Source organism: Oryzias latipes, chromosome 17, assembly GCF_002234675.1.
Source record: "Oryzias latipes chromosome 17, ASM223467v1".
In the NCBI taxonomy this organism is placed as follows: Eukaryota; Metazoa; Chordata; class Actinopteri; order Beloniformes; family Adrianichthyidae; genus Oryzias; species Oryzias latipes.
This window is the reverse complement of record NC_019875.2, coordinates 421031-434474: the sequence shown is the minus strand read 5'-3', so window position 1 is coordinate 434474 and position 13444 is coordinate 421031. Positions and strand designations below refer to the sequence as shown.

Sequence of the window (13444 nt, the reverse complement as noted above, 5' to 3'; positions counted from 1 at the left end):
TAAAAATATGAGCAGATATGTGGCAGGAAAATGTTGAAGCGGTGTAAAATTTGCAAACCCCCCTGAACCCTGCGCACTGTGCATAAGTGTTGTTCATGCGTTATGTGCGTCCTCTGTCAGCATCCTACAGGCGTCCTAAGGAGCCAGTACTCGCACCGTATTGACTAGAGTGCAGCGTGAGGGCACAACAGGATCATCTGTATGCGCAACTTTTGTTATCCTTATGAATACTTTACAATACACTTACCACACGCACAACATGACATCCCTTAATGTGGCTGCATGAGCCTCAAGGCAACAAAATAATTTATTCATTCATTAATTATTTTTTTTGGGATGAACAAAATATATATATATATATATATATATATCTATACATATACACAGGTGAAAAACAAGAAATATTTTTTATAACTCTCTGGCTATCTGTTATAACTGAATTCAAGTTTACAATGTTTGATGCTACGTTTACACCAGAAATGTGATGCACGTTCACACTGGATGAGCAGAAAGGGGCTTCTTGTGTTTCTTTTTCTGCTGTTTACTCGGACATGTCTGTCACCTACAGTTGGAAGAGGTTTGGTGCGAAATGTCAAAACGGTACAAATCTCGTGAATGTTGCTCTAGGCTTTTTCTTTTACAGCTCTATTACGATATATTAAATACTTCAAACTTGTCAAACATGGCGAAAGATGTGAAAGATAATTAAATAAACTCTGATTTCATTTGTTGTCAGAAAACAGTAAGGTACAGGAAGCAATTGAATCGGTTAGTTCAAAAGGGGCCCAAGTCTAAGAGGTTTGTTTTTCCAGGAAATGATTTTAATTGCATAGCTTAAAGGGAGGCTACACCAAGTGATTAAAACTTTACCCAGATTTAGCACCAGTTCATAGCTTACATATGCTATGATATGAAGCACCTCACTTTTATCATTTCAGAGGACTAGCAAACTAAAGTCTCTGGACTTGGGCCCTTCTTGAATTAAACAGGGGCGCTGCCATATTGGATAACTACCGTAGTGCTGCCATGTATGGGATAAAGCTAAACCCATGCAAGAGAGGCCCAAGGCCAGGAATTTAGCACTTAACCCTTGTGTTCTTAGATGACCCCCCCCTTCCATTGAGGTGTTCTCCCTACCATGACAAAGGTGGATAAAGGTGGAAAGATTTCATGTAATCCATGGACACCAGGGAAGATCACAAATCATTAAAGAAAAAAGGTTCAGAGCACGGTCTAGTGCAGGGGTGTCAAACTCATTTTCACTGAGGGCCACATCAGTATAGTGGTTGTCCTCAAAGGGCCAGATATAACTTATACATGTAATCAAATAATGAAAAATAAACACAACTACTCCTTAATGTTAAATAACTCATTATTTAGTTACTATGAAGTGACAATTCCAGTTGCATAGTAAACATATGTTTGCTTTTTACTTTAGCATAAATCCTTTTACATTTGATTCTGTCAGGTTAGGTTATATGGACAGTGTTTAAGTCCTAATGTATAGTTGACCAATCCCATATTTCAAGTCAGATTCCCCCTAGTTATGAATAAATACACACCAATATTTATTTTTATTTTAAAAGATTAAAAACTTGTATGCTCTCGCGGGCCACATAAAATGACATGGAGGGCCACATTTGGCCCCCGGGCCTTGAGTTTGACACGTGGTGGTCTAGATGACCCAGCTCCCAATGGCAAAGTGCCTAGGATAGAACAAGGGTTACTGCATTTTAAATGTCAAGCATAGTCAATACATTACAACGGACTTGGGACTTTTTTTGTACATAATCAGATAGCTTTTCCCTCGAAGACCATAGATTATAGAATATCCCTATTTTGAAATATTGTGGACTTGGGCCCCTTTTGAAGTAACCGATTAAATTGTATTTCAAATAGTGTCTGCTTAGGTTTGGATGTTTTTTATTTTTTTATTTGAATGATTAAAAAACAAAAACAAAATGCATTTTGTATTAATTTTAACCTTCAATGATTTAAATGTGTCAAAGAAGCTGAAGAAAAACTTTCTGTCAGATGTGACAGATGACCCCAAAATCCTTCTTGGGTTTTTATGTTAACTCCTTGATGCAAAGTGGGGGATTCAATATTATGATGAGTCATGGTTGAAAGAGGGATTGCTTGGGGACTTTAAAGATGGTTGCAACATTAAAAAAGTGTCTCCAAATTCTCTTGAGACATGTCTTGAGCTGGATAAATTAAACCATCCAATGCTGAAATTCTGTCTCTGGTGTCTTTTTTTTACCACTATATAAATTTTAAGCACAACATAAAAAAGAGATTGAAAGACATTGACATAAAATGTAAACATCTGAGAATTACTCACACATTCTTCTGCAGATCACTCCTGAGATAAAATTGGAGGGGGAACAGCCTGTTGCAGACACGCAGAAGAGACGGGAGATTCTCTCCAGGCGTCCCTCCTACCGGTGAGAATACGTAAGCAGTAATCATGATGACGTCTAAACATGTTTATCTGTCTGATCCCTTTTCTGTTTTTCTTTAATAGAAAAATTCTAAATGAGCTCTCCTCAGATTCTCCAGCAGTTGATAAAATCGAAGAAGAAACGGCAGAGGATGAGGTGCAGGCCTCCAGCAACCCCCCCATTTCTCTGCCAAACTCCATCTACCAGAGCAGCTCAGGCCCATACAGTCAGTGCAAACACAGATGCATCTCCTACTGCAGAGTTTGTAGTCTGGCTATTTTATAATCCCAAGTGTTTAATGCTTAGATGCTTTCACTGTAAAAATGTGAAGTCCCACTCTGATCATCTTTTGTTCTATTGTAAAAACATTCCAAGTGGTCTTTTATTTATGATTATGCCGTTTTTAGCCAAAATCAAAAACCTGTGTCGCACTAGGAGATCATTATAAATTTGCCTCTAAGGTGCTTTTCCGCAGTAACATCTAAAATGATTTGAGAGGTAAAGCGTTAAAGATTTTTCCTGCTGCTAAAATCCCCCAGAAAACTTAGATTGGTGCTTCATTGTGTTTTTCCATTTCCAGGTTTTACATTAACATGGAGGTATCAAATGTTGCACTTCCTCAAATGACCACTGGAAGCTGGTTGCAATGTAGGCTTTTCTCTGTCGCTGCCATGTTAAAAAGTCTGATTTGACTCCAAACCAACTGCACGGCAGACTTAACTTGGTCCGGCCTAGACTGAACCCAAGTCAATGTTCCCATCTCACAAGCTTATTTTGGCCTTTGAAAATCTCATGAGTGACGTCAGGTCATCCATCTAATGTTTATATGTCCGTGGTTTAATCTGAACTTGTTTTCTACACAGTTGCTGTCACTCAGGACAGAGGTATTGCACTGACCAGCGCTGCAGTAGAAGCCCTTCACAGGGTCCAGACTCTGACTGTTGCCAACTCTCCCACCCCTCAGCCTACAGCCACCTTCCTGCAAGCTGGAGAATCTCCACAGCAGTTCTACATCCACGGGGGGCAGGTGCTCATCCAAGGTGAGTATACTTGAGTAAATGTGATCAGGCATAAAGCATATCTGATGGGCATTGGTTCAGTTTTTAACATCACATTTGGGAAATAAAAACAAATTCCGTGAAATGAGAAATTTGGATTAAAAACATTAACAAATGTGCTTGAAGACCATTATCCAAGTTGATGTGAGCCAACAGCAATAACTTGAGGAAAAATCATCCATTTTTTTCTGTTTTTTAGTTTCATAATGACGTGTAGTTGGACATCACTTTGTAGCGGCTGGTCAGTGTTGTCACAGTTCCTTCAGAAAAAAAAGATACAGCTTTTTTGTCTTTTTTGTCTTAGTTGTTTGTCACTGCAGATCATTTAAAACAGGGGTGCTTATTACATCGCTGTGTGGGTATCGCAGGCTATCAAAAATAAATAAACCATTTTTTTTTCAATTGCGTATAAAACGCAACCACTCGGCATCCAATAATGTCAGGGAAACACTGTAAACATGAGATCAAAATTTATTTATTTGAAGAACATTTATTTATCTATTTATTTAATTAAGAGATTGCCATTATTGTAAATAAGAACATGTTCTTTATAGCTTACCTGGTTAAATAAAGGTTAAATAAATTCATTAATTCATTAAGCATAGAAACACAAAGCTGTCAAAAACGAGAAGAACTGGACTGTGAACAGAAACTCTGAAAGCCACAGAGGGCAAAGACAATTCAAAGAGATTAAACTGAGAATTGAGCTGTAATTATTCATATTTGAATACATGAGCCAGAAAAAGGTATTAATATTTCTACCAAAGTGTTAAAAAGTGGTTTACTGTTACTTTACTGTTAACGGGATTAAAACCTTTACAGAATTTTTTAAGTGGCTGCTATAGACAAAACTGTTGTGGAGACATCAGAGTTGGTATACAAGTTTCTCTGACCCAGTCGGACAAAAATCTACTGTCAGCCTCTTTAAGAAGACTAAGTTTGACATTACAGATCTGTCATCCCTGTTTTCAAAAGCCATTGACTCATTCATTCTACCAGTTTAGGTCTCGGTTTGATACAAGTAGTTGAAACATGGCGTATTGCAGTGGTTAGCACTCTTGCCTCACAGCAAGAAGAACCCTGGTTCAAGTCCTGGCTGGGGGGCCTGAACCAGAACAATAATGGGAGACCTTTCTGTGTGGAGTTTGCATGTTCTCCTGGTGCATGGTTGGGTTTTCTTCGGGGTCTCCGGCTTGCTCCCACCGTCCAAAAACATGCTTCATAGGTTAATTGGCAACTGTAAATTGTCCCCAAGTGTGATATGTGTGACCCTCCAACAGACTGGGGACCTGTCCAGGGTGTCCCCAGGGTTCGTCCACAAGTGGCTGGGATAGGCTCCAGCAGCCCCGTGACCCCCAAAGGGAACAAACGGCTTAGAAGATAAATTAATGAAAATTAAAAAAAAAGAAAGTTATTATAATTATTATAATTATAACTAAGTTAAGTGGAGTGATGTTGATTACTTAAATTGTCCCATTGGTCATTCAACACACACACACATGCAGAATTGTAATCATGCAGCTCAACAGTTTGCATGGCTGCCACTTGGGACACAATATCCTCTTGTTTGTTGAGCGTCTCTCCAGTTGCGTCACTGAAGCTAAAAATACAAGCCCTCCACTACCACCCCCTCCCTTCAGCTCCTTCTGTCCCTCCCAGCATACATTGTGTTTCTCTGCCTGATCTACAGCGGGGGGAGTGGGAGGAACTCTAATCCAGGGTGTTTCACTGACTTCAGCGGGCGCGAGTGATGTCACGGTGATGTCAATGCCTGTAATTGTAATCGGGCTGCAAAGTTGACGAGTGGCCACTGTGATACAGAGAGAGCTGAGAGAAAAGAGGGGAGAACGATAAGAGGAGATTCAACTCAGAGAGGGAGAATAAAGACAGAGGAGGGGGTTTTTCTGCGCTCCGGGTCTGCTCTGCCGCGGTGCTGGATTATTGGAAACAAGAGATGGCTGTTACTGGGGATGAAACTGAGTCAGGTAAAGTTTCCATGCGCGTTTAAAATTGTATTTTGCTTTCTTTCTTTGATTTTTGTTTCATAGATTCGGCTTTTATTGCTAAATATATTACTTATATATATATAAGTCTAATCTATGTATGTGTGTGTGCGTGTTGTACATGGATTTGTTAAATGTAAAAGAGCTAATAGCAAATCTACACTTTTTCTTTCTGTTTTTTTCCAAAATGTCTACTTTTAATTCCTATGTTGAGAAATTCCTTATCTAACAAGTAGGAGAAAAAAAGAGAAATCAAACCTTGCAAGTCAACAAGCCTTTGGTTTAGTACAAGCAGTGCTGCTCCTGCCTGACTGTCTTCTGCTGCTTTGCAAACACAACTCACTAAACTGCTAAAGTGGTTGTCAGGCAGACGGACGGACAGGCAGGCAGGCAGAGGGGGAGGGAGGGGGAAGTAAAGGGGCGGGTGTGGTGGAGGGAGTGGAGAGAGATAGTTGCCAGTTTGACGTCACAGCGTTTCCTGGAACACGAGCGGGGAAGAGAGAATGCACAGCGTGCAAGAGAAGACGCACACACTGACGTCAGTACAGGCCGAGTCACCGCGTTATCACAACAAGAGCAGACTGCAAAGGCACTCTGTGTGTGTGTGTGTGTGTGTGTGTGTGTGTGTGTGTACGTGCACTCACCTGCTTACGTCTGGATAAATGAATGTGTGTGTGTGTGTGTGTGTGTGTGTAAAGACTGTAACTTCTCAAGAAGAGGAAACAAAAGTGGTGGGAGGAAAGCTGATAGTTTGGTTAAAGATGATCTTAGTGATGGCTTAACTCCAACGCCTTAATCAGAGACCACCTTTAGCCACAACCACTGTACAGTGGAACATGCAGCCATTCAGTAGTCATGGAAATGATGTAGCCATTTACATGGAAACAGGAAATGTGAAGTCCAACTATTGATATCATTTTATTTAATCGTTCATTGCTAAAAAAGACAGCCCAAAAGCAGGAAAAGAACACTAATTTTAAGAATAGAATCACAAGAAAGTAGTAAATCTGTCCATGCTGCAAGCCGTTTTCACTTAACAAGAAATCTGTGATAAGAGATCAAAATCCAGGAAGTTCCTCGCAAGCATTCATAAAAGGAACAATTAGCTAGAAATCCTAACTTTTAGATAGAATTACTTAAAATTGGATTTTTCAAACAAAATAATATGCATATTTTTGCTTGTTATGAGCAAATGGTTTGTATTTATGATGACGGTGACAAAAAATGAGTGTTAAAAGCTGAAATGATTCATTTTAGAACAAAATCTGAACAACATAAAATTCTAATCTTAGTACAGTTGGCTGATATTAATAAATCCTCATAGTATCTAAAACTAGCATTTATTCTGTGAACCTAAATATACATTTCTGTTTCCAAAATATTAAACAATGAATGCCAGTCTAACTTGTCAACATGTATTGAACTTTAAAATAACATCCTTCAATTTGAACCAACAATGACGGTGCAATTAGAGTTTTTTGAGTCTTAGGTTTTTCTATTGTCAAGTGTCTGGAGCAAAAGGAGATTGACTCATTTTAAAGATAATCTTTCTTATTTCTAGATCCTAGCTCTTAATGAGACACAAAAACTCTCCACTCTTCTGAATTAGAGAAAAGCTTGGAATGGCGCAAAGCAAGGAGAGTTAAAACACCACAAAACATGGTGAAATATATTGAATGTCTAAAAAAAGGTTTGAAATCTTTGCAAGGATGAAATAGTTTGCAGTTTCTTACTGGAAAATGTAAATCATAAATCACAAATATGAGCCAAATGATTGAGGAACAGCAGAAGTCGGAGCTGAAACTGAAGGATTTGGTTGCTATGGTTCCACTAGCAACAGCATAAGTCACTTATTTCTGTTTATAATGAAGCCATTTGACAACAGGAGTGGATGGATGGAGCCATTTGGTTGTCTAGTTTGAAGAAATCTCAATTAAAAGTCTGTCAGCTGACAAAGTGAGGTACTCTGAGCTTTTTCACATTTTAAATTAGATCAAAAGAACTATATGAAAACACCTTGGTGAATAAATTCCTCTTCTGAGGCAGGAAGTAGAGTGGATGCGGGCTATTTGCTAAAAAATAAGGTGGTGATAAACTCTAAATACCACATTTGTGGTCAAATAAAGAGGTTCATGTGTTCACGTTTTTCCATCTTTACCCCCAGCTGCTACAGGAGACATCCCCGCCTATCAGCTGCGGTCGCCTAACTCCAGCCTGGCTCAGAGCATTGTGCTGGCCGAGTCTCCGAGCAACATGCAGAGCCCTTCGTCGCAGCACGCCGAGGAAATCACCCGCAAGAGGGAGGTCCGGCTGATGAAAAACAGGTAAGGGATCTTCAAGCATCCTAGTGAACCTGCTGGTGTGAGGAAAGACGCTAAAACGCACTGTTCTCCTCTTTCCGCTTTAGGGAAGCAGCTCGTGAATGTCGCAGGAAAAAGAAGGAGTACGTCAAGTGTCTGGAAAACCGCGTGGCAGTTCTGGAAAACCAAAACAAGACCCTGATTGAGGAGCTCAAAGCCCTGAAAGACATTTACTGCCACAAAGCTGAGTAGCAGCTGCTGCTGGTGGCCACAGACTAAAGACACTTTAAGACAAACAAAGAAAAAGACTAAGAAGAAAAAAACTGCTTTTGTTTCTCTGCTCACTCAGGCCTGTTGTAGTGGGGAATTCAGACAGCTGGAGCTTGCCACTTTTGCTCTCGTTCTCTGTACACGTGAAGAGTGCCGTATGCTGTGCTTGCTGCTGTGCACGTTAGGGGGGGTTCTTCGGCTAAAAGAAGAGGAACAGGAAGTAGGGACGCAGGTGCTTCCTGAAAAAGCCTCACTTGTAGACAGAGAAAAAGAAATATTGGGAAAGGGTCAGCTGATCAGCAGTTGGAGGAGGTGCAAGCTAAGCTACAGTTGATCCATCACCAGCTGCAAACCTCCACCTGTGTTTACCTGTTCCAGTGACATTTGGATCCCTGCGTCTGAGTTTGGTCACAGCATTCCTTTCATGTGAAAGCACAACTATGAAAAAGGATCAATACTTAAATATGGACAGCAAAATGATCTTCTAAAGTTAAAAAGCTTTCGTTTGATGAAGAAATGAAAAGAAAAATTACTAGAAAAAGTTTTAGAAATATTATAAAACTGAATACTCCAGGCCAGTAATAAAACTTATTTTTATGACTCATAAAATACATTTATTTATGACCAGCACATCTTTGCTCTATAATAAAATAAGTGAATGTTATCAAAATTGTTTATACATGATTTACTTCCAAAAACCATATTTATATCTACTAAAGAAATTGTTATATTTGAAAAACTTGATCATGAAAGAATGACTTTAATTTATATCAAAACTGTAAATTTAAACATGCTCTTATGTGATGAACCCCCCCCCCCCTTCAGTTTGATTGTGGAGGAAATGTCTTACTTTTGAAAATATCTGCTTCAACAATTGATCCATATGGAAAAGCTCTGTTTAAAGGGTGATGCCAGTTTCTTAACTTTATTTCAAAGACATTTTTGTTTTTAATACATCATTTCTGCTGACTTTTTTCTTTGTTTCTGATGAATTTGTTCCAGTGGTTATGCTTTAATAAATATTACCCCCCTTATTTTTTTCATTATGTGAAAATTGACTTAGGCTCCCAAAGTCCCAGTAAAATATGCAAGAACTGTCGCTCATTACAGTGTAAATCCATATTTCTCTCATTTTGGCTAAAAACCTGATGAGGTTTGTGTTTAAAGAGGAAACCTCGTTCTGTTTTACTGTATTTTGTGATGAAAAAAAAAACTTTCTATAATAAATCTGTTCATTATAAATATATTTTCTGCATTTAAATGTTACTTCTAAAAAAAACCCATTTGTTGTCATCTCAGTGGACTTTCTTGTCTTAAGTGTGAAACTATTTTCTTTATTCAAAAAAAGTTTTACATTTTCACTGAAGTCATCAAGAATTTTGTGTTAGTTGCTGCAAAGTATAATAAGATTACAGTTTATTATCAACTCCACCCATAAAAGCGTTTTAGAAGATATTTTCAATCTGTCTATTTTTGCAACCAGAAACAAAACTAAGGCTCTGTTAGGCATCTTGAACTTTAAAGACAGACTTTCTTTAATGTTATCAAAGTCTCACTGATCATCTTTTGATCTACCGGTATTTTGTTTTTGTTCCCTGTGTTCTTTTAATTTTGAAAATGCTACAATTTCATGATGACTGAACTTTAGTTAAAATCAACAAGCCTGTGTTGTTTTCTAGGACATAGTTTCTGCTGAGTGGCAGGAGTTCATTAGATGTTTGACTCTGTGTAATGGGACGGACCATTGGCATAGAGCAACCCCGCCCCCTCTTTCCTTCCCCGTTGTCAAGAGAGCAAGGAGCTTGTGGCCCACCAAGTGTATTTTTGATATCACAAATAAGCACTTCTTCATATGCCATATGGTCTGTTCCTGATTTGCAATAATTTGAATAAAGAAATATTCAGAAAAACAAATTTAAACTTCATTTTCTTAATATATTTCCTCCATCATCAGGAAAAATGCCACAAGAACAAGTTAAAAACTCCATTTTCATTGGTGGGTTTTTAACTTCATATTGTTGAAAGTATCTGGTTGGCTTCTGAAAACTTACTTTGAACAAAATTGCTTAAGATAATTTTCCTCCCAAAATAAGAACATGTTACTAAGATGCAAAGGACACATTTAATTTGAATTGATTTGATTTATTTCACATCACTTTTATCAAAACAGACATTTTGATTGGATGCCATTTCCACGTTCTTTACAAGTACATGACACAGTTCCTCCTGTTAATGCGCTGCCAAACAGTGCCTGGCACCCTTGTGTTTTCAGCTAACCTACAAACCACTCATTTAGTTTATTCAGTTGAAGAATTCAAATGAATAAAACCCCTTTTCTATATTAAAAAGAAAATTTTAAGGTCCATGAAATGACTCGCAACTTCTGAAGGATACAGGGATGTACTGTAGGTCTTTCCGTCTTCCTAGGAGTTGTGGAAATTTTCAGGGTGATGAGACGCTACAACCCACATCAGAGGAGATTTATCAAATGTCTTTGTTTTGAAGTCTCTAACCTCACACCAATTTGATTTTACTGTCAGCAATCTCCCATCACTAGTTCAAAAGTCTGCTGGGTTCTTTGTGGAGTTTGCATGTTGTTCTTGTGCATGTGTAGGTTTTCTCCGGGCGCTCTGGTCTCCTTCCATAGTCTTAAAACAAGCTCCATAGGTTGATTGTTATTTCTAAATTGCCCCTAAATCTGAATGTATGAGTGTGAGTGTGTGGCCCTGCAATGGACTGGTGACTTGTTCAGGCTGGACCCTACCTACATTTAACAATAGGTGGAATAGGCTCCAGCAATTATGTGACACCCAATGGGATTAAAGATCCTCTCCAATTTATCCCTTGTGCTATATTAGATGACCCCCCCCCCCATCCTTACTTTGACGTGTTCTCCCTACCATGACAAAGGTGGATAAAGATGGAAAGATTTCATGTAATCCACGGACACCAGTGAAGATCACATATCATTGAAGAAAAAAGGTTCAGAGGTCTGTCTAGTGGGTCTAGATGACCCAACTCCCAACCTTAAAGTGCCTAGGATAGCACAAGGGTTACATGGAGTTTTTAGGATCTTCTTGTAGCATTTTTGTAATGATGGAGGACACATGTAAATAAAAGTTTGATTAAAACTGAGTTTCTGAGTATTTCTTTATTCAAATTGTTGTGAATTAGAAGCAGAAGAAAAAAGGTTGTTCAAAAAAGATTGTAATAATATATACAAACTACAATTGACAGGCCACAATCTCCCCGCTCCTCTCCATTCTGATACATCGACTTGTAGACAAATAGATTGTGTTTTTATTTTCCTTGTCTGAGCTGGGATCTGGCTCAAAGCTGTATAGCTCCAATATTGCTCACCATTTTTCTTGCACCACTAATGTTAGCTTGGGGTTGTGAGGGGCTGTAAGCTAGCAGGAGCGAGTCTTAACAAAGGGACAATGGGGAAATATGCAGAGGCACTAGGAGTTCACTGTGAACTGTACTCTCGTGTGGGGTGGTCATCTCTGTCCACAAGAAGGCAAGGACACTGGTACACTTTTATGTACAAGGCCATGCTTGGACTGCTTCCCTCCTACATTGGAGATTTACTAACGAGGAGAAATGTTGATTCATATTCATTGCGTTCAAATGATTAACTACTGCTCATGGTTCCATTTGTCCGCACAGAACTGGGAAAAAAAGCTTTTTCTCACGCTGCTCCCACTTCATGGAACACACTGCAGAAAACCTGGAAGCTCCCTGAACCTATCTCTGTAAATGATTTTAAAGCCAGACTGAGAGCACTTGAGGTCAACTCCTTTAAATGTAACTGTTTTTATAATTGAAATTGTAATTTTATTTGTTGTCTGTGTTTGTAACTTTTTGCTGCCTCTTGGCCAGGACTCCCTTTTAAAAGAGGTTTTTAATCTCAATGGGACTTTCCTGGTTAAATAAAGGTTAAATGAAAAAATAAAATAAAAAAGAGGCTTACTCTGCGCCTAATTTGATTTGATTTGATTTTAATTTATTTCTTGTGACTTGTGGTGGCCAGATTTATGGTGGCTGCAAGACTTATTCTAAGGAATTGGAAAAGTCCCCACAGGTCTCAACATAAGGACTGATTAAACTCATGACAGAGACCGCTTCAACTAATAGCCTAACTGTTAATACAAATAATGTCCAGGTTAAGACAGGCCATGTGTGGAGTCGTTGTATGTCATTGATTACATCACACGACCAGGCTGTCACTGCACAATCTGACAAGTGTCATGTACGTATAATTTTTTTTTCCTGTCTGGGTTTTTTGTTGTTGTATTGATTTGATACTTTTGTGATTTGTGTTCACTGTTTATTGTTAACACAATAGTAAATAAAAACTTTAATAACTGCACGCCTAAAAAAGAAGTTCCAGTCACATAGCATAAATGTTCTATTTCACTGCGCTGGCTTCTTTAAAACAAACTTTAGCTTCATCATCTGGATTAAAACAAGCAGTAAGAGGAGAACTTTCTCTGAACTGATGCTTTATTTAACACATCGTGACGATCACGCCGCACCACGGAAAAAATTGGCCGCTTTTTGTGAAAAAAAAGGGATCCAAACCGAAAAAATTACAAGAATGAATTACTAAAAACATGTTAAATATTTATTTCTTTTGTAAATGATCATGGTATAAGTGGGTATTGGCCTTTGAAGTGTGCATTATCAGAAATTATACCATGGTCCTGATGAATGCTCGATTCTGATTGGCTGCTGGGTGTGCATTAAAAAGTGATATAACACAGGTGAAAAAAGAAGTTCCGGTCATCTAGCTTAAATGTTTTGTATCACTGCGCCGGTTTCTTTAACCCTTGTGCTACCCCAAGCACTTTAACATTGGGAGTGGGGTCATCTAGACCCACTAGACAGTGCCCTGAACCTTTTTTCTTCAATGATTTGTGATCTTCATTGATGTCCATGGATTACATGAAGTCTTTCCATCTTTATCCACCTTTGTCATGGTAGGGAGAACACGTCAATGTAAGGGTGGGCTCATCTAAGATAGCACAAGGGTTAAAAGAACATTTTGCTTCATCATCTTGACAAAAACAAGCAGTAAGAGGTGAACTTTCTCTCTGAACTGATGCTTTATTCAACCCATCAGAAAGATCAGCATATATGTCGCTTTATATCCCTGAATCTTGACTGCAGCGGTCGTGCGGCGCAACGCAGATGTAACAAATAGTCCGCTTTTGAGAGAAAAGCGATCCAAAAAAACAAGAATTAAGGACTAAAAACAGATTAATGTTTATTTCTTTTGTAAGTGACTATGGTATAAGCCGGTTTATGGCCTTTGAAGTGTGCATCATGACTTTTTAGCGCACTTCGCGTTGGACGTTTCAGGCTTT

At 38.7% G+C, this 13444-nt stretch overlaps 1 protein-coding gene and 1 long non-coding RNA gene across 3 annotated transcripts in view; one reads left to right on the top strand and one right to left on the bottom strand.

Annotated features, from left to right (window-relative positions):
• Nucleotides 1–9989, top strand: part of LOC101157884 (cAMP-responsive element modulator) — a 58123-nt gene extending 48134 nt beyond the window's left edge. For both annotated transcript variants that reach the window (XM_023965168.1, XM_023965169.1), the window contains 5 exons: nt 2359–2447; nt 2528–2670; nt 3308–3484; nt 7670–7829; nt 7913–9989. In XM_023965168.1, the coding sequence (XP_023820936.1) occupies nt 2359–2447; nt 2528–2670; nt 3308–3484; nt 7670–7829; nt 7913–8057 (714 nt within the window). In that variant the 3' untranslated portion in view covers nt 8058–9989. The remainder of the gene's footprint in view (nt 1–2358; nt 2448–2527; nt 2671–3307; nt 3485–7669; nt 7830–7912) is intronic.
• Nucleotides 1665–6130, bottom strand: LOC110016999. The gene is made up of 3 exons (XR_002292316.2): nt 5764–6130; nt 2345–2441; nt 1665–1706 (listed from the first exon to the last, which is right to left on the bottom strand). It is a non-coding gene; the product is annotated as an uncharacterized LOC110016999 (long non-coding RNA).
• Nucleotides 9990–13444: the final 3455 nt, after the last annotated feature.